The sequence below is a fragment of the Caloenas nicobarica genome, chromosome 1 (genome assembly GCF_036013445.1).
Source record: "Caloenas nicobarica isolate bCalNic1 chromosome 1, bCalNic1.hap1, whole genome shotgun sequence".
In the NCBI taxonomy this organism is placed as follows: domain Eukaryota; kingdom Metazoa; phylum Chordata; class Aves; order Columbiformes; family Columbidae; genus Caloenas; species Caloenas nicobarica.
Window position 1 is genome coordinate 42341370 of NC_088245.1, and position 15363 is coordinate 42356732.

General features: G+C 44.1%; 1 protein-coding gene across 1 annotated transcript in view; it reads left to right on the plus strand.

Annotated features, from left to right (window-relative positions):
• The window catches only part of GUCY2C (guanylate cyclase 2C), a 51343-nt gene that overhangs the window by 12605 nt on the left and 23375 nt on the right, over positions 1-15363 (plus strand). The window contains exons 7-11 of the mRNA XM_065652254.1: positions 808-922; positions 2129-2264; positions 4599-4684; positions 5118-5229; positions 13201-13282. Coding sequence (XP_065508326.1) covers positions 808-922; positions 2129-2264; positions 4599-4684; positions 5118-5229; positions 13201-13282 — 531 coding nt within the window. The remainder of the gene's footprint in view (positions 1-807; positions 923-2128; positions 2265-4598; positions 4685-5117; positions 5230-13200; positions 13283-15363) is intronic.

Consider the following 15363-nt stretch of genomic DNA (forward strand, 5'->3'; position numbering starts at 1 on the left):
GTAGGAGTAGTTACATTTATACCAGTTCTAAGACTACATTTGGCCCTTTGAAGGCAACTGAGAGGCTGATGTGGCCCCCAGTGAAAATGAGTTTGATACCCCTTCTCCATAACATTTGTATCCAGTGGTTGCCAGACTGCGAAGTACTTCCAGATGGCCTGTCAGGGTGATGAAACCAAAGATACCTGAAAGCTATTTCAGCTTTTCTGCTTGTTTTAGCATATTTTTCAAGTTCACATGGTTTCCTCTGATTTTCCTGGCTCACTGAATTAAACAAGTAAATCAATAAGATGCTCTCTTCACCTCTCCAATTGTTTCACACTCTTCCGTTAAATGCTTTTAGTGCAAATCCTGCTGTGATCAATTCTAGCAGGCAATATCAAAATTAGAGGAACATGCCAAAGAGAGCAGAAGAGGTCAGAAATATGCACAATAACATACAGGAACAACAGATTGCAATACTGCAGATTCCAAGAAGAGACTCAGTTTTAATAAACTCCTGCTTGAAAGAAGAGGAAACAAACAGAACAGAAATAAAACAGTTACAATAATAATAATAATTCACTGCAACCTTTGAGTTTCAGATCACCAGATCTCTTTGATATTACCTTTTAATGTAGTTAAGCACAGAAGCTGGCATCAGGGAATGAACAACATAGAGTTTTGTCCATGATGAAATTTCATTTTTAGAACTACTGTTTTAACCTGTTAAATAACAGTGTCACTGGGGGAAGAGAGTCATTCTGTCATGGTTACCACCGCTCTTGTTGCTGATTGTTCATGGGGTTCTTGTGCTTTGCTTTGCAGTAACACATACTACAGGAACAACGTCTCAGACTATTACATGCGGCATGTACTTGTCCTGACTCTGCCACCAGCTAATTACAGCTTGATTACCGAAAGCACTGAGGAGGCCATGCTGGTAACCACACTATGTTATATCTGATGATTGCATTCAGGTCATTCATGTTCATGCACTAGGAAATGAAAACTAAAAATGCTGCTGTAATCACCTCACATCATGCTTCTGTGCCGATATTTTCTTACATTATTGTAGGATGACATTTTGTCTTTCTGTAGTGATGTAAAAATATAATATCATGATGCAAACATGCAAACTCTCATATTGCTGCTTTGTGAAGCTCAACTCAAGATTTTAATTTGGTTTACAAGTGTCATGGTCAAGGGGCATGAGGGAGACTTACAGGTACGTGGCCTTCTGACTCGCCTTCTGAGTGGCAATCTTACATGTAGCTGCAACCATCACTGAAGGAAGACCTAAAGATGTAATCAAGATGTGAGCACGGAAAGTTCAGAACTAATAATTGTTGACTGATTTTTTTTGTGCAAATATGTATAAGCAGTGGCAATCATTGCTGTTTCTGTCCAGAGCCTTTCCAGTTAAACTTCAAAAACATGACCTTTTTTTTTCCCCTGTAGGGAAAAGGTATATCTTTTTAATTTCCTGAAAAACAGAAACAATGCAAACCCTATATCTGCCTAGTGAAACTGATACTCCTGCTGTCTGCCCAGGAACCAGACTCTATACGTACAGTTCCCCTCAGGATTTTCGGCTTTGAGCTCCAGCTCTCCGGCAGGCAGCCTGAAGCTTCTGGACGGATTTATAGGGCTTCCAGATCCCCCAGCCTGGGCTCAGGGCTTTTTGGGTGCCAGCTCTATGGCAGGCTGCTGGAAATTCTGGCACAGCCCCTTGTCCCTGAGCTGTGGCCATCTGGAAGCCCAGACTTGCTGGCACCACACTAGATTATCTGCACAGAAAGTCTAATCCAAAGCCAGGGGCTTTGGGTCCCACTGAGCAAATCTGCCCAGAACCTACAATGTAGGATTTCTATAATTGTTTGCACCAGGATCAGCATGCCAGGTCTTTACATTGGCCTCTTTTAAGTTTACACCACCTCCCTGTCTTCATACGACAAAAATATATTTTGTTTACCTTTATTTTTCCAAGTGAGAACACTGATGTGGCAGTGCTCACCTACTCAGTGTTTTGCAGATTCTGATCTTCCATGCTGGACTTTTTGCCAAATAGAGACCACCAAAGATATTGTAGCTTTAAGGCAGAAGCTTGAACTCTCAAGTTGCCATTTTTCTTTTTCTCCTGTTCTAGATGAACGATGACTTTGTTGTTGGCTATTTTAATGCCGTCTTGCTGTTTGGACATGTTCTGAAGACATTTATCTTCTCCCAGAGCCCAGTGTCACCTCTCAGTTTCATCAACGAATTCCGAAACACCACTTTTGAAGGTAAAAAAAGTACAGTCCTGTGCAGGGTTCACTAAGTTGATAAGGGGAAAGAAATTTATTTTTAAGGACTCTTAGAATAGGTCACTTCTACACTAAACAAGTCCAAGCCCTTCAATGAATTTTTTTTTCCACTCTTTTTTCTTTTTCTATTTTTCCAAGGATATCTTCAGTATTAGCAGAAGCACTACATAGCAGTTGTGCAGAATCATCTCGGTGCATGCAACACAGAAGAGGTAGAATGGCAAAATAATGATCATTTGAAACATTACAATTAGCAACAGACTGTTTGAGGACCGGGCTCCTTTCTGGGCTGTTGTGTCTTTCCTGCTGCTTTGAAGTACAGAGCACATTTAAAGAATTTTGCTGCCTAAGGAGGGGTGGGGGAAGGAAGAGAGACAGAGCTTCCCAGCCAGCAGAGATGGAGGACGGGGAGGATGACCTGAAGTTGGTCTCATTCTTTCGACAAAGAGCCGAGCTCTTTATAGGGAGACTATTTGGAGAATAAGAAAGGAGCTGGAACAGTGAAGCATACAGGCAGGTTTCAGAGTCTGTGCTTCTTCCAGAGGCAACCTGGCATTCAGGTTCTTAATTTGTGACAGTGGCGTTTCACAACTTTCCCTCCAAGGTCTAGCCTTCACTTGAGGCCAGAACATACTTAAAAGGCAAATTTAAAAGGCCTGTAGACGCGGTTCTTAGGGACATGGTTTAGTGCTAGAGTTAGGTTATGGTTGGACTTGATGATCTTGAGGGTCTCTTCCAACTGAGATGATTCTATGATTCTATTACATATGAAACATGATTGGCATTTAAAATGACTCTGAAGTCTACTTAGTTAAGCTTTAATGAAGTCATTTCAACCTTTTTGCAGTTTACAAAGTCATTGTAGACTCGGGTGCCTGCGGTGTGAGTGTAAACCAGATGGCAATGAGTTGGCTCTTAGTCAAATTTCTGTTTCCTCTCATAGGTTGTCTAGCACCAGCAGGCTTTTGTAGGCCACAGGCTTAAAATCATAGAATTTGATCATTAGAAAAAGACAAAGGCAAGACTTACACAAAGGAGTGACAACACTGTCTCTCTAGGAGCAAAGTCCCATCAGAGATCTGTACCAAAAAGACAACTCAAAGCTTTGTGTTTCCATCCCACCTGCTTTCAGCAAACATATGTATAGAAGTTTCCCAGATTTTCCTAATATGGCCTGACAGGTTTTGGCCTTATCTTTGCTTCAGTCATGGTATTCCAAACCTAGCAAAATATAGTTTACTAATTCCTCCTGGAGACAGCATCCTTTTTGGAGTATCATCTCTTCCTTTTCACTCTAAATTTGAAAAGTAAGCTCCACAACTTTTTTATTTATCTGAAATAAAACTTGCACTGTAATGCTCCACATTAATTATCGGTTTAGTTTAAAAAAAAGTGCTAAAACTGAAAGGTGTTCAACCACCTTCATTCTTTCTTGTGCTGGAGGCTGGTAGAATAGGGAGTCCATACAATAATTATTTTGATATTAAGAAGGTGGACCATGAAAAACTTAGCATCACTTTTTGATGTAAAAATGGAGAAGGTAATTCCTGAACTAAAATAATGATGATGCTGAACTTCAGGAAAAGTAAAGTAAGTCATCAGCAACAGCAGCAAGACAGCAATCTGAAGCTGATTAGAACACTGTCCTGGAAAAATAAGGGAAAAAATGAAGGTAAGTCTTTCAGGAGTGGTGGATATTGGCTAAGCTTGTACTCTTGTTCAAATTACCGACTTCAAGAGACCAAAGTCAAGCCACGCTGAGGGACTCAGAAAGTTCCACCTTAAAAATCCTTGGAATGTGCTACATAGGCAATTCCTCAATCTGCACATTTGCTGACATAGAGAGGCAGTAGGTTAAAGGGAGAAAGAACCTGATTAAAAGAATGTTATTAGAGCCAAGCACACAGGGTAATGAAAGCATCCCTATGTTTCCTTTCTTACTGGTAGATTCAAACTGCATGTGGAAACAGGCAATTTCCCTTCTCACATTTAAAATGGTCCCTTCAAGGGAGGTTACTCTGACATTCTTGGTATGCGGAAGAAGCCAAATAAATACATTTTTCTATAGCTAGAGGGAGAGTTTCCTCTTCAGTGCAGTCAGTTCAACACTTTTTATTGGATTTTGTAGAGAAAATGTAGCATGCCATTAAGGGAGAAATAGTGCCACACACTAAGCTGATATGTATTCTAGCATGTACATAAAGAAGAAAAATATCCCGAGCATCAGAAATCCTTTTATTTGTCTCATACTTCCTGCCACATATTTGTGTTTCTGAGAACGCAAGCTCTCTAACTAATTCCTTATGTCCACAGGTGTACTGGGTCCTGTGACTCTAGATGAATTTGGAGACATTGATAACAATTTGACCCTGCTGTACACGTCAGAGACTGCAAATGATGTACGTATGTCTAGGGAGCAACTGTTTGAGCTTATATATGAAAGGAGAAACAAAATGCCATGTGCTATTGCATAAGAATGATGAAAATAACTAGAGCAGAGGTGGTGGCGTGCCCAGGCATACTGTGCATGCCAGAAGTGGGTCATGAGAGGCGTGCTGGAGACTGACAGGATTGATGTCAGCTGGTGATTCAGTAAGTGAATTGCAGCTGGTACTTCGTGGGGCTGATACATTTATTTTCAGAGAGGGGGGAGGAATGAGGAAGAACATGGCAGCCAAGCATACTGCTAAGCTGCGGAATACACCACTGTAGCAGAAAGAGCAAGAATTCCTTGGAGTTTGGGCAATACATTTATTAAGGGTAGTTAGAAGCAAGGGACAAAAGAGGGAGAGCACAGCTGCTGACTGCATTTCTTCCCTCCTACACTCATAGTTCAAACCGCTTCTGTATTTCAACACTCACAAGAACGAGACACTCGCGGTGACTAACAGTCCGGATTTTGTCTGGAAGAACCACAAACTGCCCAGTGATATTCCAAGCTCTGGTGAGACACCCGTTAAACCTCCCTCTTCTCTGAAGGCAAGTCACACAGTCCAAAGATCCATCTGCTGTTCAATCCAGCATGCTACCTTCATGCTGTCCCCAACCAGTGATGCCAAGAGCTGAGGACAGAAAATCATCTTTCTACCCCTGCCCCAGCCTTCCATGTTCTTTCCAGCCCAATTCTAAATGTGCATTTCTGTTTAGGCACTACCAAGTCTTTCATAGACTTCTTACTGGACCAGTGATCGTGGGGAATACCATGGCATGTTTTGGAAGAGGTGACCCCTGAACATAAAACCTTCACCAGAAGATGGTGGTGGTATGAACTGTCTGAAAGACTGTCCAGGAAAAGGCAGCAGAATTAAGGTTATGAGGAGTTATCTGACTCTGCGTTTCTGTATCACTGGTGCAGCACAGTGGCTTCTGCTTCCCCCTTTATCCTTGTAGGGAGCTGGGGAGAGGACACAGCACTGTGCAGATTCAGAGTGCTTCTCTGGAGGGGTCTCTTAGATGAGCTGGCTCCTTGCAGAAAGACAGTGGGAAAATAGTTTCTTGCTCTATCTCAGCTCAAACTTAAGGCTGAAATCCCAGAAATCACCACTTTTCTTTTGAGTTTTTGGTGACTCCTGGATGGAAGAGTTGAACCCATTGTAATTCAGCATAGCAGAGCACAGCCTTGTCAGTCTGAGCAGACTGAGATTGTTTCCCTATGTAGATTGTTGCCACATGGTGACTGCCAATGGAAAGGTATATTCTTCAGGGTATGATACGCAGGATAAAAATTATTGCAGTGCCAGTGGTTGCAAGGGTTAGTGCACAACGGGTTAGTTTTAACCTGAGTCATTCCCATCAGTGAGTGTCCAAAGGTGCCGCTGTTAAAGGTCTCTCTGCTAAAGGCCTGCATTAGTTTGCTGTACTGCTTACATCGACTAGGGAATATTACAATGCAAAACAATAACTGGAGGAAAAAACACCTTCTGATAACTAAAAGTGGTACATGGATTAAATAACTTTTATTGCTCAGTAAATTAAATCAGATGGCTTCAAATTAGGGCTTGCTGCTCAGCCCCAGCCTTCTCAGTGTTGCTCCAGTCACATTGTCATTCATCCCTTGGTCCACACAACATGCTGTGTTGTCCAGAGGATCTCTGTTATCTTTACAACATTCTCTGAGTACATCCTTGTTTGAAGCTGTTGTACAAGAGCAAAAGAAAAATGTTCAGGAATTGCAGAAAGCCAGTGTCTACAAACTAGTAGCTTAACATTCAGTGCTTAATGAAGGCCTGACTTTGTGGCCAAGCTATACTAAATCAAAGTAAAAGCACCTCCCACAGGTACTTGATTATTTTGTTTTCACATTTTTTAGAAATAAACCTTCCTGCAGTGTAATTATAAACAAATATATTCCACCAAAGTGCAACATTTTATGGCCAAGTTTAAGTATGGCCAAAGCCAGTCAAAACTTTTGAACCAGAAATATGCTTTTTTTCCTCCAGGGAGGTGAACAAATCCAGCAACCAGAGCACTGCTCCTCCCTAAACTGTAATTGAGAACAGCTGACTGAGTTCTGCTACCCTGCTTCCTCCTGGCATCCCTTAAAAAACCAGGGGTTTCATCCAGATTTTGCCATTATTCAGAAAGTGTGAACCCTCACTCTAAACATAGATAAGGCCAGCCTTCAATACACAAACATTTCTGATTCCAGAGGACCTGAAAACAGTATATTTGTGATGCACCCTCCCTTTGTGTGTTGTAATGCCGAGTGCCAGGAGGTGGTAGCAGAGCCCCAGGAACGGGAAATTGTGGTCCCACAGCGCTTCTGTGGGCAACTTCAACCTGCTGATCGTTAAGCTGTAAGCCGCTATTCACAAAGCTTAAGTTTTAGAGAATTCGTAGGAAATGGCTTTGCACATTCTCATATATATGTTGTTTTAATAGTGGTAATTTAATGTCGTTCCTCAGCGTAGGGAAATTGTAGTGCTAACAGTTTTCAATTGAGAGCATCAGACTAATATGAAGTTACTAGGAGGCCCTCAGACTGATGCTGGGGTGAACACACAGAAAGAAGGTGGAGAAACATGATACACAGAACAAAAATTCAAAGCCATTAAGCTGGGTCAAATATCTAGAGTTCCTAAACTGAATTCTATGCCACTTACATTGGTATGTTAAAAATCCCTGCCCAGCTGGTGTTTGATTCTGGAGGAAGCTAGTGTGTGTCTTGTTGCTTTTTATTTATTGATTGATTTTTACACTTCACCATTTTCCTGTATTCCTTTATTTCTGTTCCTGAGCATGCGCAGAAGTGCATTAGCCTCAGTAACGCCAAGTAGTTCAGCTTGTATACTATCCATAACCAACATGGCAATCTGCAAAACTAGATTCTCCTCTGCCTTCTTTGCTTGAGAGATTTGCTCGGTACAGTAGGTACACTCCAGACATGTGGCCACCAGACAAAGCTCTGCACTAATGGCCTGTTGCTCTTCAAAGGAATTTGGTGGCTGCAACTTTCACAGAATCACAGAATCACAGAATGTTAGGGATTGGAAGGGACCTCAAAAGATCATCTAGTCCAATCCCCCTGCCAGAGCAGGAAAACTTAGGTGAGGTTACACAGGAAGGCGTCCAGGCGGGTTTTGAATGTCTCCAGAGAAGGAGAATCCACAACCCCCCTGGGCAGCCTGTTCCAGTGTTCTGTCACCCTCACTGAGAAGAAGTTTCTTCTCACATTTAAGTGGAACCTCTTGTGTTCCAGCTTGGACCCATTACCCCTTGTCTTACTGTTGGTTGTCACCGAGAAGAGCCTAGCTCCATCCTCGTGACACCCACCCTTTATATATTTATAAACATGAATGAGGTCACCCCTCAGTCTCCTCTTCTCCAAGCTAAAGAGACCCAGCTCCCTCAGCCTTTCCTCATAAGGGAGATGCTCCACTCCCTTAATCATCTTTGTGGCCCTGCGCTGGACTCTCTCCAGCAGTTCCCTGTCCTTCTTGAACTGAGGGGCCCAGAACTGGACACAATATTCCAGATGAGGTCTCACCAGGGCAGAGTAGAGGGGAAGGAGAACCTCTCTTGACCTACTAACCACCCCCCTTCTAATACACCCCAGGATGCCATTGGCCTTCTTGGCCACAAGGGCACAGTGCTGGCTCATGGTCATCCTGCTGTCCACCAGGACCCCCAGGTCTCTTTCCCCTACACTGCTCTCTAATAGGTCATTCCCCAACCTGTACTGGAACCTGGGGTTGTTCCTGCCCAGATGCAAGACTCTACATTTCCCCTTGTTATATTTCATTAAATTTTTCCCCGCCCAACTCTCTAGCCTGTCCAGGTCTCGCTGGATGGCAGCACAGCCCTCTGGCGTGTCAGCCACTCCTCCCAGCTTGGTGTCATCAGCAAACTTGCTGATAGTACACTCAATTCCCTCATCCAAGTCATTGATGAATATATTGAACAGTATTGGTCCCAGAACTGACCCTTGAGGCACTCCACTAGATACAGGCCTCCAACCAGACTCCGCCCCATTGATCACAACTCTCTGGCTTCTCTCCTTCAGCCAGTTTGCAGTCCACCTCACTACCCGATCATCCAGTCCACTCTTCCTCAGTTTTGCCGTGAGGATGCTGTGGGAGACGGTGTCAAATGCTTTGCTGAAGTCAAGGTAGACCACATCCACTGCTCTGCCATCGTCAATCCACCTTGTTACGTCTTCATAAAAGGCTATGAGGTTGGTCAAACACGACTTCCCCTTGGTGAAGCCATGTTGACTGTCCCTGATGACCCTCTTATCCTTGATATGTCTTAAGATGGCACCAAGGATAAGGTGTTCCATCACTTTCCCAGGGATGGAGGTGAGGCTGACCGGTCTATAGTTGCCCGGGTCCTCCTTCTTGCCCTTTTTGAAGACCGGAGTGATATTTGCTTTCCTCCAGTCCTCAGGCACCTCTCCCGTTTCCCAAGACTTGGCAAAGATGATGGAGAGCGGTCCAGCAATGACTTCAGCCAGCTCCCTCAGCACCCTCGGGTGCATCCCATCTGGACCCATGGATTTATGGATGTCCAGATTGCTTAATTGCTCCCTAACCCAGTCCTCATCAACTGAGGCAGACTCCTCCATTGCCCTGCCTTCCTCTGGGGCCTCAGGGGTACGGGGCTCCTCAGGACAGCCTCCGGCAGAGTAGACAGAGACAAAGAAGGCATTCAGTAATTCTGCCTTCTCTGTATCTTCTCTCACCAGGGCACCCACCCCGTTCATCAGTGGGCCTACATTGCCTCTGGTGTTAGTTTTATCTGCCATGTATTTGAAGAACCTCTTCCTGTTGTCCTTGACCCCTCTCGCCAGGTTTAACTCTAAGGAGGCCTTAGCTTTCCTAGTTGCCTCCCTACATCCTCTGACAACAGCCTTATATTCTTCCCAAGTGGCCAGCCCCTCCTTCCATGATTTGTAAACCCTCCTCTTCCACTTGAGTTTGCCCAGCAGTTCCCTGTTTAACCACGCAGGTCTCCTGGCTCCCTTCCTTGACTTCCTGCGCGTCGGGATGCACTGATCTTGAGCTTGGTAGAAGCAGTCCCTGAATGTTAACCAACTATCTTGGGCGCCTTTACCCTCAAGCAGCCTTGCCCACGGGATTTCCTCCAGCAACTGTTTGAAAAGGCCAAAGTCGGCCCTGCTGAAGTCCAGGGTTGCAATTCTGCTCGGTATTCTGCTCCCACCACAGGAGATTCTGAACTCCACCATCTCATGGTCACTGCAACCAAGGCAGCCCCCCACCTTTACTGCTTCGACCAGACCCTCCTTGTTAGCGAGGACGAGATCCAGCAGCGCACCTCTTCTAGTCGGCTCCTCCACCATTTGCATCAGAAAGTTATCGTCAATGCACTGGAGGAACCTCCTAGACTGAGGCTGGCTGGCTGAGTAGTCCTTCCAGCAAACATCAGGGTAGTTAAAATCCCCCATAACAACCAGAGCCTGTGACTGTGAGGCCACGCTCAGCTGCCCGTAGAAGGCCTCATCAACTTCCTCACTCTGATCTGGTGGCCTGTAATAGACTCCTACAACAGTGTCACCCCTGCCAGCCTGCCCCTTAATTCTCACCCACAGACTCTCAACTTGCTCCTCAACCGCACCTGGACAGTACTCTATACATTGCAGTTGCTCTCTCACATAAAGAGCAACTCCACCACCTCGCCTGGCTGGCCTGTCTTTCCTGAAAAGGGCATAGCCATCTATGACCACATTCCAGTCATGTGAGCTGTCCCACCATGTCTCTGTAATTGCCACCAGATCATAATCTCCTGACCGAACGCAGGTTTCTAACTCCTCCTGCTTATTCCCCATGCTGCGCGCATTGGTGAACAGGCACTTCAGGGAGCGAGCCGAGTACACCGATTTCACCCTAGGGGCCTGGGGGGCCTCCCGGTCTTTATTGATTCCAGTGTGCTGCCCCACTGATGCAAGCCCAGCTACAACCCCATCCCCCTTCAAATCTAGTTTAAAGCCCTGCAAATGAGCCCTGCTAATTCCTGTCCCAGCATCTTTTTACCCCTGTGGGATAAACCTTTCCCACATATCACTGACCGGACTGGTGTCTTATAAAACCAGCCGTTATCAAAGAACCCAAAGCCCTGCCTGTAGCACCAGTCCCGAAGCCAATCATTTACGGACTCAATTTTTCTATTCCGCCCCACATCATCATCCGAAAATGGAAGGAGGGAAGAGAAGATAACTTGAGCCCCAGACTCTTTCACCATTTGTCCCAAGGCCTTGAAGTCTCTCTTCATTCCCCTCAGACTACGGGATGCCGCTTCCTCCCCATCTGTCTGAAAGATCAGTAGGGGGTAATAGTCCGTTGGGCGCACCAGTTTGGGGAGGGCTCTGGCGATGTCCCTGATCCGAGCTCCAGGTAGGCTACAAACTTCCCGATGCTGAGGGTCAGCTCTGCATATCGGGCCCTCCGTCCCTCTCAGAAGGGAATTGCCTACCACAATTACCCTTCTTTCTTTTTTATTGGAGGCAGTCTTGAGGCGTGGAGTCGATCGCCTCTTCCTATGTGACTTCGTAGGTGGCCCTTGCACCACATCCCCACCTACATCTTCTTCAATATCCAGGGCCTCAAACCTATTACGGAGGGGCACCTGGGGAAGCAAAGCAGGTAGGGAGGGGGGTTGCCCGCGACGCCTAACTGGAACTCGCTTCCAACCCTCCTCAGCTGTTTGGCCCCCTACTTCTGCCCGACAGCGACAGGGCAGGGGCTCTCTCAAATCCTCCCTCTCTGCCCGACAGGGCAGGGGGTCCATCACCTTTCCTTCCCAGTATCCCTGAGCTCCAGGAACTAACTCAAGGCAGGCTTCAGTTCACTTTTCCACATTAAGACAATCAAAATTACAACCTTAAGTAATCGGTTCCCGGCCTCTCCAGTCCTGCCTGCCTGCTTAGGACTAGGACTCTCGTGTGCTCTGTGATTTTGGGTCTAAGTCCTCAGATGCCTGAACAGCCTGATTTTCAAATTTTTTGGCACCTGGCAGCTTCCAATGACACTAATCTGGCAGATTCGTGCTGCACCAGATTAATTTCCCTCCACAGAATATGAATTTCACTTTTAAGAGTAGAGTCCACTCAGTACCAATTGTCATCCCAACATAGTGTCTACAGATGTGTTCAGAAATGAGTCCACAGTCTACAAAGCCCTGCCTACAACAGCTACAAAATCATGTTAAACAACTGGGCCAATGAGAGGAGAATCTAGGTGCGAAATGTTAAAAAGTTTGAATTGCAGTGCATCCTGGTGATACAACACAGCTTATGAGGTTCAACTGAGGAAAACAGGTCTTACCACGATTATTGATCCCCCTTTTCTTACACATGTGTGAGTTAAAATATGTTGGAAAAGGGAATATTTGTGTTCTTAGTCAATACCACGAGTTCTCCCATGGGAGCATTTGCCAGGAGTCATCAGGGTGTTGGGATTCCCTTTGTGTATGTTTGTGTATGTTAAAAGCTGTACCATGATTTTCATCTTGACCTCTTCTTGGATAACAAGTTCTTGTGAGAAATGCCTTTCAAATCCACAAGTGGCTGTACTCTGTATCAGCTGAAATTCTGTGTGGAAGCTGTGGTCTTCAGGTGTATCCCATCCTGAAGCAAATAATATCAGCAAAGACTCTGAGTGACAAAGGTATGGGTAGTTGTGGAAAATTCACTGTCAAAGATGCATGTCTGGTGGATAACCAACAGGACTGGAAAGGAAAAGACATAAGTTATAAAGCCTGAATCAGAAAGTTATCACTGAGGATTGTGTTTAATGATAAAAACCGTAAGGACTAAACCTTTATTCCCTAGTTCAGAGAAAGCCTTATCGAAAGAAGTCAATGGAAGGCCAATTTTGCTTTAAGCGCTGGGTATGCTGCGGGAAAACAATGTTTCCTGCCTGCCAGTGACTCTGATTTCAAATGGTCAACTGCTTACCCCATTTACATCCCTACATCCCTATTCCACAGAGAGCTGTACCCAAGGTTTGCCTCCACCATCCACTCTTAAGAAGTTATCGAAATGAGAAATCTGTCTGCTTCATTTTTTAAAATGTGGTTACTAAGAAAAGTGAGCTTCATTCCTGGACCGTTTTTAAAGAGGAAACTGCAGCCTAGCTGATGTGAGATTAAGTGCTGTTTAACTCATCTCCCAGCTGGGCGTCCCTACCGAGTGCCCATGCCTCATGTGGGGATGTAAGACTGCACAGATCTGGGTTGTGCTTCATCTCACAGTGAAAGAGACAGGCACATGTCATTTCTAGGCAGTGCTGGACTTTACCAAAGCCCCTCCATTTGAATGTAACCAAAGAATATCCCTCCTCAGCTACTGAGCTACTGTGACTTGCATGTACATGGGTGAGGGTAATTTCTTAAATATAATATTGTTTTTCAGTGTCCTCTGTCAAGTTGTTTATTTTTCTTTTTTTTTTTTTTAATCCAGGCCCACACATCCTGACCATTGCTGTCTTTACACTCACCGGAATTGTGATTCTGGTTCTGATCATTTCTCTGCTGATTCTAAGGTACCAACTCCTTTGGCTCTCTGTTTGTCCTTGAGCAGTTTTCCTCCTAGGGCAATGCCTTTGATCTTTCCTTGAAGAGCCATTCATTGGCTTACCTTACGCACCTGGGTGGTTGCCCTCACTGTGAACTCTTTAGTGTATGCCAAGTAGTGTTTGCATCCATAGCATTGTTATGTCAGGTTAATAATCAAGGGATAAGATGCAGCAAGGCTCAGAGGCTTTGCATCTGCTAAAAAGCTCTGATTCCATATAGAAACATGTATCTCAGATCAGTCTTCAGACTTTTTCCACTTACTACCTATCTTTAGCTTACTTGGGGTTCACTTATGATTCTTTAATCTATTGGTGACATAAAAGCTCAATCTAGAAGGAGGTATTTGTCTTGAGTCACTGCAGGGATCAAAACACCATGAGGTTTTGGTGTTTTCTTTGCATGAATCCACCCTGTCTTTCAGTTTCCTGCAACTCAGTCCAACTTACCTCATACCAGCTTTTCTAACAGCAAGACTTTCATAAGTATAACACAGTTCAGCTTTATCATGATGGAAAAAGGAGAAATAGAAATCAATGATGTCTCCTTTTGCTGGAAGAAATGCCACACCATTTCCAAAGTACATGGTTTTCTTTCATATTAAAAAAAATGTCTCACCTGTGCATCTGTTTTCAGTAGCTCAGCATCCCTCTTTGTCATGTATCAGAGAACTGAAAAAGTGAGAAAATCAGGTCTTAAGAAAACTTGATTAGAAATAGGTATTAACTAAGGTCTCTTATTTTGAGTGGACCAATCTGCCTTGCCAGCTAAAGCTTTTCACAATGGAAAAATCCAAGATGAAGACATACAACTCTTACACATCCATTTGTACACAAGAAATGGAAGAGCTAATCATTGCCACACCTAAGCACTAACGTATAAACAGACAGGTAAAGTTTTTAATGGCTATTATGAGAATTGATAAAAATGTGTCTGGAGAGAGTTTGGACTTGTTGCAAAAGGTTCTGTACTCTTCCATATTTGCAGATGCACAAAATCTAAATATTCTGTTTAGCTTATTACATTATTATTGTATACATATCATTGCAATATTCCCAAACATCAAATATAGGAGAGATACCCGAGGATTTTTTAGAATAAAGCTTGCCCTTTTAATGTTGAAATAATAGCAAACTTCTTTACTATAACTGCTACCAAAGATTGTATCCCAACAAGGGAAGGAAAAGAGAGACTCAGCTATGCAAATGAACAAAATGCCTCATTATCCCTTCTTTATCTCCTGAGTTCCTAGGATGCTTGAACTATCCCACAACTCCCTGTGTAGTTCTGACTGCTAAGTAAAAAGGCAAAGTCCCGAAAAACACATAACTAAATATTAGACCTAGTAGATTTCCATTCAGTTCGATATGTACTTAAACACCAGCTGATACGAGTTTGAATTGCAGTGCATCCTGATACAACACAGCTTATGAAATTCAACTGAGGAAAACAGTTCTTACCACAATTATTGATCCCCCTTTTCTTACACATGTGTGAGTTAAAATATGTTGGAAAAGGGAATATTTGTTTTCTTAGTCAATACCATGAGTTCTCCCATGGGAGCATTTGCCAGGAGTCATCAGAGTGTTGGGATTCCCCTGCAGTCTCTCCAGTCAGTCCTGTTTTTTTAATAGAGGAAGGACTTGCATGGGTAAGTGGGTAGTTTGATGAGTGCTGGTCTTCTTGCAGCTTTTCTCTAAGACAGTGTCTGCTCTGAAGTTCTGCAAGAGAGATAGCAGTTTCCTTCTCCCTGTTCTGAGGGCTCTTCTCTCATTTTTACAAAATGTGCAGAATACAAAGGACATGCACAAAAAGGCGTCTCATCTCAACACTCTTTGTTACCTCCTCTCCTGGTGTTGTATTCACACCAGTTCTTACCATCCAGCGTTGATACCAGGACCTCCTTTGGTTCGCATTTTTTGGTGGGATCTCCCTTCAGAATACATTTAATAACACAGAGGGAAAGGGTATACAAAATCCAGACAGTCCTTTGTGCTTTTAATTGTTCTCACCTCCCTTGAGACTCTGGCAATTGCCTAGCAGTTGTTCT